The 18,987-nt window shown below is 40.0% G+C and overlaps 1 protein-coding gene across 8 annotated transcripts in view; it reads right to left on the reverse strand.

Moving 5' to 3' along the window:
• GPHN (gephyrin) overlaps positions 1-18,649 on the reverse strand; it is a 254,183-nt gene extending 235,534 nt beyond the window's left edge. For all 8 annotated transcript variants that reach the window (XM_088536554.1, XM_088536553.1, XM_088536550.1 and 5 more), the window contains exon 1: positions 18,529-18,649. In XM_088536554.1, the coding sequence (XP_088392680.1) occupies positions 18,529-18,592 (64 nt within the window). In that variant the 5' untranslated portion in view covers positions 18,593-18,649. The remainder of the gene's footprint in view (positions 1-18,528) is intronic.
• Positions 18,650-18,987: the final 338 nt, after the last annotated feature.

Raw genomic sequence — 18,987 nt, forward strand, 5'->3', positions numbered from 1 at the left:
GCAATGCCAAAAGGACAACAAGCAGATCAGGTGCATGGAACTGAAAAGAGCACCCTCTGAACATCCCAAGCCTCAATCCTGCACTTTGCTCCTCAATGTCGCAAACACCTTCTAAGAAAATTTTTGCTTTGGTTGGGTTTTTTAAATGAGTTTCAACAGGATCTGAAACTCAGGAGACAGAGGAAAATTAACGAAAATGTCAGAACGACTTCTGATTTTGTGTCCAGACAGGAGTTGGGAGGGGAAGGAAAATCCATCCTTTATAAGCAGCATAAATGCACCATGAAATGCACCTACTTGTACATAAGGTTTGTGGTTCTTTACTTTTTTTAATCAAATCCCCTTTGCAAAGGCTCCTTTCCTTCATCTATTACTTTGTTGCAGACCTGAAGTTAATCCTAAAGTAAAGCCTCATACTTCACAAAACAACAGGCAGAGTCCCGAGATGCTGCTCTCACAATTACATTGTCATGACCACAATCTCAGTACCACAGCTCTCAAAAGCTAGAAATTTGACAAGACATTACACAAAACTCTTGGCATAGCTGTAGTGATGGCTTGGTTTTATATTTAATATATACATAAAACTCATGAGATGTTGGTTTTTTAGGTTTGTTCTGACATATCAGTAAAGGAATACATACAACCACCATAGTACAGTAAATCTGGCATTTTTGAACTAGGCCAAATCCAAAAACATACTGGAACATTTTTCTAAACAAACTGTAAATGCCTCTAAAAGGCTCATCTCACTCCTAATTCAAGGGGAAAATTGCATTACATGATTTGGAGTTAAGATGACATGATATTCTCTGGCAACCATGAACCTTCTCTTCCCAATTCCCTCCCCTTCCCTAATATAAAATAAGCAACTTAAGTGAGGTAAACACATAACCTCCCTGCACTCCATTTCCCAAGTTCTGTTGCTTTCCCACAAGCCATTCTGGGAAAAATAATGGTATGATAATAGTGCACTGATATTAGTTTTCTTTGGAGGAGGGGAAACCTCCGGGAAAACAGCAGAAAAAAAAGTTGAAAATATTCTAGAATGTCCACAATATTTAACGATTCCCAGCTTAAAATATTAGCTGTTAGTCTTTTTGTCTTGTATTATTGCTACTCTGCAGCATACAGTAACTGTACTCGAAATAAACCACATTCTCTTGACAAACTGCAGAGTTACAAGATCACGTTTAGCAAATGGATCAGATACTGTGGTATACAAAGGATTTGATAATAAGGCCTCCCAAGGCACACATTACAATTTGTTACTGTCATTGCAACATTAAACTTAAAACAGTTTTGCCTAACCAAGTGAGCCACGTTTCCTTGAAAAAGTCATATATTTATCTATATATTTATATATATCTGTATATATTTCTTTTGTGACAAATCTGTTATATGGACAAACGCTGACAGGAAAAAAATCATTATTTTCATTTTTTCCTGTTAGCCTCTTTATTTTACTTTTCCATTAGTTCTCTTTGATCTCTAGAACACCGTTATCTTCTCTGTATAGTTTCTTCACTCCAGTATTTTATGAACGCAATTAATTATAAGAAGTGTTCCTGTCATTGCTTAAAATAGATCTGAGTGGGAATGCATGCCATGAGGATGTTGTAATTCATTAGGGAATTGTGATGCAGGCACCTTTTAGTAAGACAAGGTCAGACTCATACCAGCACTGCTTGTGGTTTTCAGGACTGTTTTGCTTCACACAAAACCACCACCACACACACACACAGGAAAAAAAAAAAAAAAAAAAAAAAAAAAAAAAACCAACAACAACACACCACAACAAACACACCACCACCCACCACACCACACAACAATGACAGAGTAATTTCAGGTCAATTTTGTTCTGCACAGAAGTTTCACTACCAAGAAAGTGAGGACAAAAAAAAAAAAAAATCCATTAAAACATAGTAAAGTAGTTAGCTAGTACACTCTCAGTAGTACCTTGAGATTTGTGTAGCAAAGCATGAAAAGTTATGATAAGAATAGATATCACAGTTTGTATTTTAATTGTCATGTAAAAAAGGAGAATTTTCCCAAACTTTTACCTGCCTGTCAAAAATCTTAAATCCTATCAGGTTTATTTCCCTTATGCAGGGATGAGGAATAAGACTACAACAGAGAACTCAAGGAAGCGTGAAACCCTATTAACTGAAAGCGTCACTTGTTTTTCTTTCAAGAAGATATTTGTTTTAACATAAACAACAATGTTTAACATGAACAACTGAAAGCTACAAACATAAAACTTCCCACATAGATCCATCAAGTACAACAAGTATCCCAGAGGGGACTTGGATTTAATTCTCTGTTGGCTCCCCAGGGATTCAATTAAGGCAGTGAATGCCCAAATGAATAGGCATTCATTTATGTCCTAAGACATAATTGTCTACCTCCAGCCTTTAGGTGTGGTAATCTACCCAACCTAGGTCCTGACCCAGTAAAGAATTAAAATGCTCTGGCATTTGGATGATGAGCAGCAAGGGCCATAATGTCACCAAACAGCTGGGATACTCCAGTACAAGAGACCTGGGTCTAGTCCCTGCTTCATGGAATATTTTTGTTTTGTTACTTGCTCCCTAATAGGAAACAAAATGCAATAGTCAAATATGCAAAATGGGAACCCTGTTCTCCATTACACCGCATGGTCCAAGCTCCTAATTTTAAGGTCCTGAAGTAACACCTGAGAGGTTAGATCCAAAAGAGACATGGCTGTGATGAGACAGACTCATTTGATTGACTATTTATGCCTCTTTTTCTAAAGACTTTCAGAGTATTTGGATACCTCTTCAGCCATTAAACTTTTTTTTTTTTTGACTTCTGAAATGCAAGACCAGGAATGCAGCTATTAAAAGCACTACTTGGTAGAGCAAATAAAGGAAGCCACATTCTATTGTGAAGAGTATTTAAAACATACTCTACTGCTACTGTCACATTCCTAACAACTTTCATATCCTTCACAAGTCTGGAAATGGTAGCCTGGATCAGGTGCTCTTCATCTTCCCAGGGCCTGAGGTGAGGCTGACCAGCTCCTTTCAACACCCCAAGTATTCGACCAGAGACTGCAACCTGCTTTTGAGTGTCACATTAAACTCAACGTACTAAAGGAGCTTTGCCTGTTCAACCTCTTATCCCAAACTCTTATTCTCTGGAGAAAGGCAGGATGCAAACAAAAGTAAAACCTCAGATTTAAGATAAAGACAAAATATATCACTACATATGTCATATGGTTAATTACAAGTGTATATATTCTATATTTCTAATATACTAATTGACACTTCTGTAAGTTAGATAATTTGAACAGACTGAATTGATAGAGAACCTTGCTTACTGTAGAAGAAAGAATCCGCAGACTCTCAGCTATCCAGCTAAGAAACTCCACACTAAGGAATTCTATTTAAAACCTTCCAGGCAACCCGAGAGAATGAGCCTGAGAACAAAGCTGCACACAAATAGTGATTCAAGACAGTTGATTTTGGTTACTTAGCATTAAGGAACTTAGTATAAAAGAACATTCTTTCAATACACTCAAAATCTCAAATAAAAGAATATTATGCACAGTCTAAGAGCATCTTTCAACTACTGATTTAAAAAAAAAAAAATCTACAGTCTTTTGAAGCAGGAACTTTTACAGATTATGTATATGACACCTAACTTTACTCTGATTGACCGTGGCCTCTAGGGATCTCTAATATAGACATTATACTAGGCCTTTAAAGTAATTGTTAAATAAGCAACAAATGTGTAATATAACTATCTGAGAACCTCACATACTATGATAATAATAGTTCTTGTCCTCAAAGATTTAAAAAGGCATCTTTTTAGCATATGGTCTATCTGGCATATGTTTCTGGACTTCCTTTATACACTTAAATACTTCACAGATCCCCAGGTAAGAGAAATCTGCAAAATGAATAAATCAAAAGTGCCATATGCTGGCAGACGAGCTTTATACAGATTTATACAGCAAGCAAAGCTATCAGTCACAAACCAATGTCTGAAACTATACCCAGCATTGAATAAATCACTCAACAGGGCATTTAGTACTATGGACTTTTCCAATAGCTTTAAACCAAGGTCTTACTCAAATGATCTCACCTGGGAAGTTAGAGTGGTCCTCAATTACATTCACTTAACATGGTTAAAAATTCAGCCTGCATCTTAACATGCATGCACAGTAACAGACATTAGATAGCTATGTTGCAGCCCAGAGAAACATTTCATACGTATTACATTAACTTAAATGGAGGTAACATTTGAAGCAATAGGGTTCTTCCCCCCCCAAACCTATCAAGAAACTCTTTGAAAGAGTAAAAGTATGGTGGCTATATTTTCACTTATGATTCCAATGGAGGAAAGGTAGGTGAATCTCCAAAGGCTCCAAGTGTTTATAAAAAGCTAACTAGTGTGAGAAGTTACAATGCTATTTGCAAATTCTAGGAAAACTGTTAGCCAACAGTGCACACGTAATATTAAAAAAAGAAAAAAAGAAAAAAGGAAAAAAAAAATACAGCAGCTGCTTGTAAGTCAATCCTCTTCCTATAGGTCATGTATCAGAACCCAGCACAGTAGTGATGTGTGGACACTGCTTCCCTGGCACAGATCTACAAAATGCCTCTCCTCACGAACAACCAGGGCAAACAGTAGTGGAACAAGTTATAAATTCTCTCACTGGTGTTCCATTTGACCAAAGGCCCGGGCAAAGGCAACACAAACCGGTCCACCTCTCAGGCTGATCAAAACCAGGACACAACACAGAGCCCAACATGACAACCACCCCGAGTTAGACACCAGCACTGCCATCCCCAGCAGCAGCCTGGTATGAGGACACCAAAAGGCAGCAGAGGGTATTAGAGAACAAGGCACAAGAAGCAGTGATAGTTATTAAAAGGTTGGAAATTGCTGCTCTGATATTCAGGGAATCAAAGAGGAGAAACACTAAGCTTTAAAGAATTGCTTGCTGACAGCAGGCTGTGCTAAGGCTTAGCTTCCCCCCACAAAAGCAGCTAACAGAAGGTATCAAAAAAGAAACGAGAGGTTAGGCAAGGAGTCAGCAAAGGAATGTTAGCCTTACTTCTGTATCTTCCATCATTATTACAGGAAGAGTCAGTTCATTATTTAATGCTTTCTTCTTCCACAAGCACTAAGAAAGCAGTGTGCTTGAGCATTTTTGTTTAAAGCTGGTGAGGGGACAGGACAGAGGACCTGCTGAAAACCTTGGGAGTCTTTGCTTTGAAGAACTTCTTCTCTTAACAGCTTTTGTGCAGCCATAACCAAACTCTGAAATCTCAGTAGATAACAAGCTAATATTAATGAAAATTAGTGCAATCTAATGTTCTCCTAAAAGAAAGAAACTAGGACAATGGAAACTGATGCTGCAATCAACTAAGTAGCACAATCACTTGGAAAGCAGGAAAACAATCGTTTAGTACCCAAGAAAGACAACCATCTCCAGAGCAAACACAAATACTTCTGCAAGCATGATCACATGCATGGAAGACAAATGAGTTTTCTGTCACTCTCTGTAGCCTCCGGCCACTGGATCTCTAATCACAAGCAGGGAACTAGGACTAGTGCAAAAGGCCATGAGATTTGCTCTTTCACAACAGATCAGATCAAGTTCCCAACTTGCGACTTTTCCAACTGAAGCAACTAAATAAAAATGCACTGCAGTCATAACACAAGTTTTGAAAGCCTGACAGGAAAGCCACTGCCTTGGCCAAAGACTGATTTTTCTCATTAATCCTTACTAGAAAATAGTCATATCTTCTTCCAACTTACAGCAAATTGTTTCCATCTCCACTGTGTGGGCACAAACATTTACACACAGTAAAGGTAGAGAAATTGATTTTAAACTAGCTTGGCAAAATATTTGCATCTGGATCAGCTCCCAGTCTAGTTCACCATATAGCTGCAAAAATACATTCACTGGCACACAAGCTCACATGCAGGACTACTTCCCTAGCTGGGTGAGTTTCACCATTCACAAAACAAAGAGATGAATTTATCACAAAAAATGCTAATGGATTCAAAATTTATCAGCTTTTTGAATAAGGCTCAGTAAGGATTTTCTTTTTTTATTATTATTATTACTATTATTAAAGGCAGAGACACAGAATTAAAAGCTTTTGCCACTCAGTTTATTTCACAAATCTTTTTATAAAAGGTTTTCTAATTTAGCCCTTGTTAAGGAATGAATGGGATGCTCCAAGACACTTAATGATTATGAATCCATAAGCACAAAAATCTTTTCCCCTGTTTAGCTGGCCTGCTTTCCACTCACATCTTTTATGTCTCATCTGTATAACCTCCATCTCTACATTTTTTGCTAGTGGCTATACTTTAGTACATGCTTTTGCATTTATGTAGCGTCACCATCAACAGTATTCCATAGTCTTTGTTTTTTCCTCCCAGTTCCCTGTTTTTTTTTTTTTTCCTGTTTTTATAATTCATCTTTAATTTGTGCTTCCAGAAGGAGGACTTTTTTAATGTTAGGATCACTTTTTACATAACTGTAGTCTTTAGTATTTTCCACTACTTTAAACCACATTCCCTCTTTACTTCTACTATAAAATTAATTAATGCTGAAGATGCCACTTGCATCACAGCTCACAAGACACTGGCTGAATTAAGTCAGCTTCACCTCCAATACTGTATTTGGACTCAAAAGAACATACTTAGTATCCACGGAGACTATGGAAATGCCTAACATGACAAACTTGTGGTCCTGCAGGTTTCCAATTTTAAGTAAAATTGGCCTTACATGAATACACAGATTCCACTGACCACAATTATACAACTAAACTATCCATCCTCCTTGCTATTCTCTTAGATAGGGTGACAGAATGGCAGAGGCAAGAATCCCTAAGTCCATCTCAGCCAGCTAGCTGATGTCTGTAGCTGGTTGTGCCAGTTAGCTCGCATGGGTAACACATTACGAGTCCATCCAAGAGAAAGATAAGGATTCTGTTCAGCAATTAAGATGACATGCAGGGCAGAAGGGCCCCCGGGTGACAAACAGCTGCTCTACAGAAAGCTGCCTTCCCCAGCAAAGCAAACATCAGTCAACAGCATGTCAATTACCACTCACCAGGTGCCAGGTTAGCACCCTCAGAGTTGGCCTATTAGCTATTTGGTCAGAGAAAGATATATTTAGAAAAACTATACCTAAGCTAAGAAAGATGTTAGCCTCAAAGACCTGTAGTCATTTGAACAGGTAGCAAATGAGATCTGGCAAGAATCTAATACCATGAGATGTGTGTGGTTAAGATATGTGCACATGCATGCATAAAACATGTAAATATGCATTTTCTTTCCCCTAGCATACTTCAAATCAAAGCTTTCATTCTGCACATTTCATTGTAAACTTTTCCTTGTGTGCAAACTTCCCAGACCTTGAAGACTGACAGGTGTTTATTACATTTGCAGAGACTCACTTTTGTTTGTATCATAATCCTAAGTGGAAGTGCCACCTTTGGGCAAATGTGATGAAGTTTATGGCATACGTGTCTAGTATTCACACTAACACCCAATCACTGGAGCTTTCTACACTTAAAACAGCAGAAGTTAGTAAGTTAGCAGGAGTGTAATTGCTTTGGTTAATCTCTAGCCAAGATAGTAACTTTTAGAAAATAATTGCTAGACATTTTTGACTATTAACCATTAGTATATATAAAGAAAGCAAACTTTATTTGTCTGTTAATCTTTAATATATTGTTTGCCTCTTCCCAATTTTAATACTACAGACCTCTACTATCCAGCCTTCCTAGGTTTCCAGACATATGCAATGTATTCCAAATACTTAGTTATTCATTAAGCACAAGCATCTGGCACAGCCTCCACACTCACCTGGCTACTGTTCACATGAATCAAAGAAGTTCACATGCAAAATGAGAAATGAGATCTTGCCTTATTTCTCCTCTTAATATTTTCCTATAATGGGAAAACTCTTCCCCACCCTTTCCTGCTTGCTGGTCAGTGTAAACAGTGTCTTTGCTCATGAACCATGTGAGACTAGCAAATGCCATGGACAAAGCACCTGGCCTGACAAAGCAACAAAGTTTTCTGCTGGTGAACAAGTTCAGCTGGTTTCACACACAGTAAGAGGTGACACAGTAACACCAGTTGGTGAGAGGGAACCATGCCTGGACAGAAAGCACAACAGCACCTTCCCTGTTTCTCCAAGACAGCCTTATTTGAGTTAAATTATTTCATGCAACTCCACCAAAATAAACATATTTGGAGGAGGGAAAAAGAAAGGGAAAATAGTAAAGAACAACAACATTGTTAAAAAAAAAAAAAAAAAAAAAAAAAGCCAGCCTTGCTCACCATTCACCTGCTGAGCAGAAGGATTTGCATAGATCTGTGCTGAACCAGAGCACACAACAGATTCAGCTGGAAGGTCTTTTTGCTGCGTTAAGTCACAGCGGCTGCGGCGCCCGCCTGGTTCACTGCATAGCTGCACAAAGGGGCGCAGGGCAGCCAGGAGCACACGGGCCGCAGCCGTCACAGCCACGAGTAACTTTTCATGGGGGAAATGACTAAGGCTGGACAGAGTCCTGCAAGGCTCTAAGGAGGAGGCAATCGGGTAGAGAAGACTGCACGCTGCACCAGGAGAACACTCCCAGTAATGAAGCTCGAGATGGAGGGAAGGCAGGAAGACAAAGATCCCTGACAAAAATATGGTACAAATTTTCCTAGCAGACAACCCAGCTGAATATTCAGAGTGGCTGTTCGGGCTACATATTAACATAGATGTGTTTATCATTTCTTCATCCATGCGTTTTCTAAGAGTCTGTAATTTTGTTGCTTAGATTCTGTAGCAGCTCAATCAAATACCCTCAGCTTATCTTTAATATAGCTGTTCCCAACTTTTTATAGCCCTATATCTGCCTTCTTGCATGCCTGCCAGACAGCACATTTATTCAAAAGAGTTAGAGAAGAGAAGATTTCTCTCAAAAAATCTCAGCCTCTTACATCTTGTTTTATTCTGTGCATCTCTTCTTAGTTTCCCCTTTTCCTTATTCTGCTAAATAAATGCAGATAGAAATGTTGGCACATGGAGTGATTTGGAATCTCTTCCAAAGGGAGATTGGGAGGGAAGGAAATTCCACATAGACTTTTCAGTCTGTTCTATTGGAGGGATCATTGAAGAGCCTATCATCAAGCGTATTTTATAGTAAGTAGAACCACTTTCACTTTGACATCTATATTGCACAGACTCAGCTAAACCTAGTGACTTGGGAGTTCCATTGCCCTGATACAGGTTATCCAACCACCAGGCAAAGGAACATCATGAGAGATTAGCTGAGAAGGAATTCATTCAAGAAATCATGATGCCAGGAAAGAGACAGACTACAGAAATAAATAAATAAATAAATAAACACCACACAACAAAAAAACCACCACACCCTTTACATACCATTTGTCCTCATTCTCCTAATTTTCATATTTTTAAGGATGAAATCAGATCTTAATACCAGGGCTGAATTTTTAACAAGACAGCGCTACACACAGTAGCATCTGTCACCACTCCCCCCGCTTCATCTCAGGCATTTTCTGAGATTTATCTATAAAGCTCTTAGTCTCTGGACTACCTTTTAAAGATGTGTTTCAAAACATTACTCCTCATTACACTTACCCTAAAGCTCCTTTTCCCTCTCTCCCCATCCTGACCCCCTGCCCCCCATCCCCCCTCCCCCCCAAAAAAGCTTATTCTGACACCTTACTTGTTTTAGGTCTAACATCTTCTATCGAGTCCTTAAACAGCTAAATGGAAAAAAATAAGCTAAAAAAAAGAGGGAGTGAGAAATGCCTATTCATCTTCCTTTCTTTTCCTGCTTGTTATAGAAACAACAGTTTTTCTTTCCAGATGTGTACTTCTCTTTAGGCACCTTGCCCCTTTTTCCAAATACTTTTCCAAAATAAAGATTCAGAAATGAGCCTTTGGGAACCCTCCAGCTTTACACCTCTCTGCACCATTAATGTTCAGTATAAGGGGAAAAAAAAAAAAAAATCATTTGAGTGGGAACATAATATCTCTTTGAATGTCTAAATTCTTCCCCACCCCCAGAAACATATACTGCTATCCAGACTTTCCCAGGACATCTAATTTGCAAGTAACTGTTTGCCAAAATCCTACTATTGCCACACTCGTATAGCTCAATGCCTATTCAGGAATCACTGGTTAAAGACTTGGCAGACTTGTGACACTTCATCCCAGGCCTTGCTATCAACCCCTTCCCAAGTGGTCTAGCAGCCTCTCAAGCAGCTTGCTCAGGAGAAAAGGGGATGTTATTGGTTTAATGGCAATCTCTGCCTACTCTGCCATTCAGTGAAGCATCAGAGGAACCCTCCCCTTCTAGATCAGGATACTTGTCAGCAACTTGTTTTAATTCCCACAGAACGTATGCTGTTCTTCATCCATACAGCTTCCTGCTGAGTGAGAAGTCCTGAGTAGAGTCTTGCCTTTCCATCACTGCGGAAGGCTACAGGGCTCTTCCTGTTGCCCAGGAACACCCTCACCTGGAAACAAGTCACGACGCTGACATTGATGTCTGCAACAACAACAACAACAAAAAAAAAAAAAAAAGGCAGCAGCCCTCATCCTTCTATAAGGAGATATCTTGCCGACTGCTACTTACCCACTAATACTTCTCTGAACAACCACAGCCATAAAATCCACAATGATTTTCCTAAAGATGGTAGCAGCCAAAGCTGTACAACCTAAACATATTTCTGCATGTTAGTATTTTTAAAATTCAAGAATGTCCAAGGAGCTAAGCAAATCCATGGACCTTCAAGATTTCAAAGTGAACTTAAATCCCCCATAACATACATCTCAAATATATACACACACAAAGCAAAACAAACCAACCCCAAAATCCCACATACCTAGGTTTCCCACCCGAGTCTTCAAAAGTCACATTTAATATAGAGGAAATAGGGTACCAATATTATCACTTCTGAGGTTTAGGTTTTTAACACTGCCAATAAAAGTCACAATTGTCTTTTGTTCAGAACTTTGACAAGATTCACCTGCTGAAAAGGAACCATAAAAATGCCTCCTTGTTAACACAAATAATCAAATGTTTTTTTATGAAGCATTTATACCAGATAATAACCAAGTGCCTGAACCAAGAAAAAGGGCCAGGTAATTTTAGATGGTACAATATGAATTCAACAAATCCTCACCTAGAAAGCAGGTTACTCCCTACTACTAAGTAAATTATTATCATGTGAAGACAGACTAATTTTAAATGTTTGCCTGAAGTGACAATATTATTAGTAAATTATACTGAGAAATAAGTGTTTTATTATTCAACCATCCTCCTTTTTTGCAGTTTAACTGTCAAGTTTCAAAACAAGATGACATTTTCCACAGATGTTATCTACATTTTATAAAATCTTGAAAACAGGCATCCTACATAAGAATTCAACATATATACAGACATTTCACTGAATGATCATGAAATATTACATTACTCTTCTACATGCCTAAGGAATTACAGTTTAAAAAAAAAAAAAAAGATCAGCTGTTTGGTTCATCCATTTGATTAACTCGTATTATTCAAGTGTCAAAATAAATACTAGGCAGTTTTTTTTTTTTCAAGTAAAAATAATTCCACATAGAGTTTAATTTCCCTGCAATACACAGTATAACAAAGGAAAGGTATAAGAATAAGCATTAGGTGCTTCAAAAAGTCAAAATACATTAAATTTCAAAATCCATGTGCATTTGGCTTCTTTGCTCTGCTATATGATTGATATAACTTAATTAGAATTTGACTCTTTAAGAACAAAGATTTCCACATTTGCAGTTAAATAGTCATACAGCACTTATTAGTGAACATGTTGCTGTATTGGCCCACTAATATAACTTGTGCATTAAGTCAATAATATTAAATATAATTCATTATGAATATTCAAGATTGGGTAACTAACTCGCATACGGTGATAAACTGACATCGAATCAGTTACTCCAGGTCTTGGCATACACAAACACACACACACACTTTCCTGCTCAAAAACAAATTTTGTAACACGTAGCTATTCACTAAATCACCAAAGTTAGCCAGTGAAGTTTTGTCATTTATCTCCTACTGCTAGGAGCAGGCAATGCATTGCATTCCCCACAAAGTACCATTCACCCACCCTGTAATGGTAGGTACGGACCCCCATTCTGCAGGGTTCAGAAGAACATACACAGAAGAACATGATTCTTAGAAACTTTTACTATTTTTTCCTACTTGACATTTAAGGTATATATTAATAAGAAAATGAAACAAGTAAACAAGACACATCACACATGCATCTCTCTTGCAGAGGGAGATATTCTAAGGTAACTGCCTAAATCAGCCTGTTTTTCCAAGCACTTTTTAATGCCATTGCTATTTCCTGTAAACATCAACCTTCTATGCTAAATTGTTTTTATGATTTAAAAAAAAAAAAAAAAGAAGTTATGCTCTTTTATATAATAAAAACCCCAAATATAAGTCTGTTGTCTTCTCATTTTACATAATGCTGCCTATTATTTTTCTATTCTCCAAGAACACCTTTTTCAGAGATTCTGCTAAACTTTCAAGAAATACTCTGCCATAAACAAGACTATACCCATACAAGGCCATTTCAATACAACCGGTAAAAAGCTGCATCACTACATCCACATGAAGGAAGAAAATGCAAATGGTTTATTTAATCCAAACATCTAAAACTAACAAGAACTAAAGTTTGTCCTCATTTTTAGTTACCACATACTGCAGTTACACAGTCTTGCTCCCAGAAATTACCACAAAACCTACTTTTGCCCATAAAAAAAAACACTTTCAAAACACCTTTCAGCATAGCCATTTCAGTTACTTTATAAGAAAAAAAATATTTTTCCATATAGATTTTTTTTTGACTTGAAGGACAGAAAAAAAAAAAAATCACTCTCACTTCACAAAAGCACTTCACAACAAACTTTTGCCTATTAGAAAGGCTTTTAAAGTATATGCGCAAATCACTTGACCAAATTACACTTCATTAAGTAAAAATGACAAAAAAAAAATAAAATCATTATTTTGGTAGCTTGAGAAAGAAGTTGGCTCTTGCATGCAAGCAGCACGGCTCTCTGCCGTAAGCAGCAGCTTCCAGAGAGAAGGAAGGCTGTGGTGGTCCCAGCTCACCTACGCCCCGGTGGGACACGCTCTGCTGTCTTCAGGCTCATGGGGGGCAGCTCTTGTGCACTGGGCAGCTGAGTGGCCAGGCCACTGAACTAGCCACAACCTCAGAAACCCACCCTGTTGAGCCACCTCCTTCCACACAGACACACTCCCACCTTGCAGCACTCACTTAACCCAGAAGCACAGCTGGGGCAAGGTGACATCAGCACTGGGGAAGGGCATGACCCTTTAAGAAGGGCTGGCAATGCCTGATCAGGCACAGCTGGGCAAGACAGACTGGTGAAGAAAAACTTACTCAACAGCTAAATAGACCATTTCATAAGTTTCAAGATAGACATTTACCCATGAGATTCCAGTAGCCTGTTTTTTCTACACTGCATTTAAAAAAAAAAATCAAAACATATATCCAAGACTTTCTTCCTCTTTAACTACATAACAGGTAAAGGTCCCTATTCAGCCCTATGAATTTATAACAAGGAAATGGATAATGGTATGGATCACAATGAATAAAGATAAATGCTCATCATCCTAACCGTATCAAAAATGAGAAAGAAATGTTTTTGTGAAGGCTGAGTGCTATAAATGGCAGAGAAGGAGATCTATGGATAAACTCAACGTTATGACAGCTTTACACTCAGGCAAGATGAAAGTGAACGTTGCTCACACTCGAGAACATTTTCCTCTGAATGGAAGTGCAATGCTCATGCATTCCCACCACTGACTTGCCTGACTACGCTTCTGGAAGAAAACTGAGGTGCCCAGGAACAGTGACTGCCTTGGATCCATATTTGAAAGATGCGTGTCCCCTACAAGGTAGTTTCTGAGAGACCAAGTCAGACAGCCAAGATAATCTGACAATAAGTCCTTGCAAACTTTAGGCCAGTCCTTAGCCTTCCCCTTACACCTCAGTGAGAAAGTTTACCATGATCTCTAACATATTTCCAAACTATGAGTAACATCATCACTGAGAAAGTATCTTGCAAATGTCAGGCTTTAAGTGAAGAAGAACGCTGGAAGAGTTGTCCATAGAGCAAAAGAAGGGCAAATGAATTTTTAGTCCGAGACCAACACCATACTTGTTTGTAAACAGGTTGACAAACCAAAAATGACATCCTAAATATTTTGTTACCAAAAATTTTTAAAGATTTTTACAAAGCATGTACATCAATGAACTTCAGACTTACTCAGATACTGTCCTTGCTTGGAAGTTTGAGTAGAGAGCACTCAGACTATCTGAGAAGAATGCTTGCTACAAATCAATAAATTCAGATATAATGGATACGTGTTGTGTTATCTTGATGGACTAAAGAGGCTCGCACATCTAAAGATATTGATACCTTTCACATTACAATTGTAAGAGATCTGAAGTCAAACAAGGTCTGAGCTTCAGCATTCAGAAGTCTTTAACTGCTTTGCTGCATATTCCACAGCAGTAACTGACATTCAAAAGGTTTCAATTTTTACTTAAGGGCAGAGGGGAAAAAATAGGAAGAATAAGGTAGCTGAAAAATCAATCACGCAGTGAAGGACTGCATTTTGCCAAAACTTCTTACTGCCTTAAACTGTAAAAGTTTCATGCAGGAAAAGCTGTTTCACCAGCTTTTAGACAATACTGAAAATGAGTATGCTGAAAAATGAATCCGACATTGCTTTCTGCAAAAGAAATAAAAACAATCAAAGTAGAGGAGCAAAGACAGAAAATGCTGCTTTTCTCAGGTGATGGTTTTTTCAGACCCCTTTAAGAGAAGAGGAATACAAAGTAATGTTTTATTAGGGAGTCCAAGGTTTGGCAAATTTCTATCAGGAGTAAGTTGAAAAAAAATCTAACCATCCTCTTGTCACTGAAACTTCAGTAGAACAAAACATGAAGTTTTAACCCAACATACTAGACTTTTACTGAACACAAAAGAGAGGTTAAAAAACAAAAGAAGACAAAGAAAAGGGGGTTGGTGAGGAAAAAGCACAAAACAAAATAAGAGACAGAACCAATCCAAGAGAGCCTCCAAAGTCTCTCTGAATAGTTCTAGAGAAGATTTTTCTCAAAATGAAATGGTCTAAGAATTGTGGAAATGGTATCAGCAGCAAAAGTAGTGCTAAGGTTTTCTGCTTTCACTACTATTCTCAAACTGATCTGAAAACCTCAAATGCTATTTGAGCCACTTAGCCCCTCACCTAAAAACAAAGGTCACAGATTATGACTTCTACCAATGCCAACAGCAGTGAAGGATGGGCTAACACTGATCCATCTCTGGCCATTGCACACACTATTTTCTTTTATTTCCCAGCCAACTACAGTGTTACAAAAGTTTGTACTAATCGATTCAGGTTCAGTCTCCTGATGATAACTGATTAGCAAGCATCCTGTGAGAGATTTCCCAAACACAAAATGTTTGGGAGGGAAAGAAAAGAAAAAAAAAAAGAGGGAAAGGAGAATAACTCCACACAAATATCAATATTTTACTTAAGATTGCACTGGTGAGCACCACAGAGAGGGAGAATGTGCATGCATACAGTGCAAACTTTAGCAGAAAATTAGACACTTTTCTCCACCTCTCCGCTTTCACCTACCACAGTTCTGTTTAATAAGGAAAATACCTAGACTACTAAATGGCAAAGCTTAAGCCACTGTCAACCTAACTATGGTAGCTCATTCTCTAACCAAAAAAATCTCCCAATGAGACATTTAAGGATCACTTTAAAGTATGTTTTAGCATGAAGACAATCTCATGATAGCATGACACTGAAGTTTTATTAATAATCCACATGTTTGTAGTAGATGTCAATGGTAAAAGAAAGAAAACTGAATTTTGGCACTTAAGTCAACAGTATCTTTAAAGTGAACACTTCATTAAACACTGGGACTGAATACAGTATTTTCATAGTTGCATTCTTTTCACAAGTTACAAAATGTCTTAAAATGATTATACACAAAGACTCGGTTGTCTATCCATGAACTAGTAAGATTTTTTGTTTGCATAAGACATAATGCTCTAGTCTACAATCATTTTCACAGTTTATTAATCTGTTATTGTTCATATTTCTTCATATTTCTGTAAATAAGTTTAACACTACGACGTTCTGAATAGACTCAAATAAACATGAATGGCATCTGCAAGTACTTTACAGATTTGAGGAAGACAGTTCTTTCACTGTGAGACAAAATTCTAATTATGGGCCTCATTCTTTTCATTGACTCTAAACTAAAAGACTTTTACAGGTTGAATATAAGAGATGATAACAAGTATGTTCAAAAAAGAAAAAAAAGCACTGCATTTTGCATAATTTTGTGTTTAAACACAAATGTCACTTTGGTACGAAACAGTAAACAAACTCTTATTTTTTCCCGCTTTTCTAATCTGCTATATCTGTCTTAATTTGTTATAAATGAGAAAAAAAAAAGAACATTTTAAAATAGGAAACTGTAGCAATATATACACAAACGCAAAGGCCCACTATAAGCAAAACCAATTACAATAAGTTATTTAAAAAAAAAACTACCTGAATGCAGTGAAATCTAATAGTATTCACTTCATATCACCAATATACTCTTGAGCAATCCTCAGTCTTTAAAGAGGCAAAGCCAACAACCCCTCACATAATTTATCAATTCCCTTGTTACAAAAAAGAACATACAGCTTAGTATTCAGAGGGAATTTAAACTTATTGTAGAGTTAACTCCTTTTAATTTGGAATGAAACTATCACAAACCATATTTTCTAAGCTGAGTATACAGAGTCCAAAAAGAACCTAAAAGTATATGTCTATGCTGACATGTCCATATGCATAAATTGATAACAAAACAAATACATGGTTATGATCATAATTACAAGATATAAAATGTTAAATTATCTAATTTCTGATTACTGAAGTTGTGTAAATGACTAAACCTAGAAAACAGTGCTTATACGAAACTTTCCTCTTTCTATACTCATTATTTCATCAGTTAGCCAAGAAATGATTGCTCATTTTTACGGGGAGGGGTGGGAGGGGGAACAAAGGAAAAAAAACACAAGACTGAACACTAAGTTTACTGTCTTCCCAAAGCTGTAAATGCTAGAGAAACAACTAGGGAGTCAAAACTCCCAAAGTGCAAATATTCTTTTGCAAGGGCTAAAGGAACAGCCAAACAGAATGAAGCTTGACACATTAAAAGATATTTAAGTAACACATGCATACAAAACTGGTATCATGCCTACAAATATAACACTGGTTGGACAAAAAGGGGTACTGAAATCATGAGAAATCTAAGTGCCCTCTATCATATTAGAAGGGAAAATTCTTCGCACATTTTTAGCTTGTAGATCAAAATAATGGCATTAAGGGAAAAAGCTAATATTGCTCTGTTCAGGTCTTCTCCTTTCCAAATATAAAAACAAAAGAGGCCACACTCAGAATGGAATTAGAATCTCTGATACAAATGTGTAAGTGTTTCAGAGAATCACAGAATGGTTGAGGTTAGAAGGGACCTCTAGAGATCATCTAGTCCAACCCTCCGCTAGTCCAGCCTAAGACTGTTTAACACTGCCATAGTACAAAATACAAACCTACATATTCTAAATGATGGAATTCAGGCTTTAAGTGGCGGTAACACCACGATATATCCGGTACTGCATTCTGGGAACACACGTACGAGATTTTTACAACTTGCTGATCAACGGAGAATAATAACCCAAGACAGACAGTTGCAACAAACCCTCAGAGAGCCTCCTGCGAGCTCCTCACCGCTTTAACTTCGGCACCTCCCGCTCCCGCAGCTCTGCCGGCGGCCCCGCGCCCACGAGGCCCGCGCGCCGCCGCCTCGCGCCGCCGCCTCGCGCCGCTTCAGCACCGCGCTCAGGGACAGCGCCCGCGCCCCGCGCGCCCCGCGGCCGCGCTGCTCCCGCTGCCCGCGGGGCGCGAGGTCGCCGCGATGCCCGCGGGCGCCTCCGCGGCGCTCGGGGCGCTGGGGGCCGCGCGGCGGGCGGGCCGCGATCCGCGCGAGCCCGCGGGGAGCCCCGGCGTCCGCCGCGCACGTAGCGGCGGCGGCGGCCCCGCTCTCGGCCGCGTTGGCCGAAGGATCCTCGGTGCGCGGCGAGCAGCGGCATCGCGCATCCCCACCGCCCAAAATCCGCGCAGCGAGCGCGGGGAGCGCACGGGGAGGCGGCGCGGAGGGGCCGGTGCCCCCGCGGCGAGGAGCGTGGGGGGTCGCGAGGCCGCGCTCGCTCCCCGAGCGCCTCCGCGCCCGCGGCTCCGTGCCTGGCGGAGGCCCCGCCGCCTCCGAGGCCTCCCCGCCGCTCCCGCCGCGCTCCGTCCCGCCGCGGCGGCGCCGGGGCTGCCTCGCCCCGCGCCGGGCCCCGCGCGGCTCGGCCGTTACCTGTGAGGACGCCGACGCGGATCTGGTGGTCGTGGTTCGTTAGGATCATCCCCTCGGACGCCATGTTGCCCAGCGCCGCACCGCACTGACGGCACCGGGCGGGGGGCGGTGCGGGCGCGGCGCGGGGGCGGGGCCGGCGCCGGGGGGCGGGGCCGGCGCCCGGGGGGCGGGGCCGGCGCTCGGGGGCGGGGCGCTCGCGGAGGGCGGCGCGGCTACGCGCGCGCGCGCGGGACAGGCAGCGCCAATCCAGCGCCGAGAGCGCGCGGCCCGCGGCGGCGCGGCCGGGCCTGGGGGCGGCGCGCGCCGAGCGTGTGAGGAGGCGGGAGGATTTTCGCAAAGCGGGACCCGAAATGCGGAGAAGTGCCCAAATCCCCTGTTTCCTAACAACCTCAAAGTCCCAAGGGCTCATCAGGGTGTTTTTGCCCCTTCCGTTCCTTGTCGCTTCCATAAATTTCCTTT

Source organism: Tinamus guttatus, unplaced genomic scaffold (genome assembly GCF_059628265.1).
Source record: "Tinamus guttatus ecotype Peru unplaced genomic scaffold, ASM5962826v1 Tinamus_guttatus_pri_ptg000676l, whole genome shotgun sequence".
Classification (NCBI taxonomy): domain Eukaryota; kingdom Metazoa; phylum Chordata; class Aves; order Tinamiformes; family Tinamidae; genus Tinamus; species Tinamus guttatus.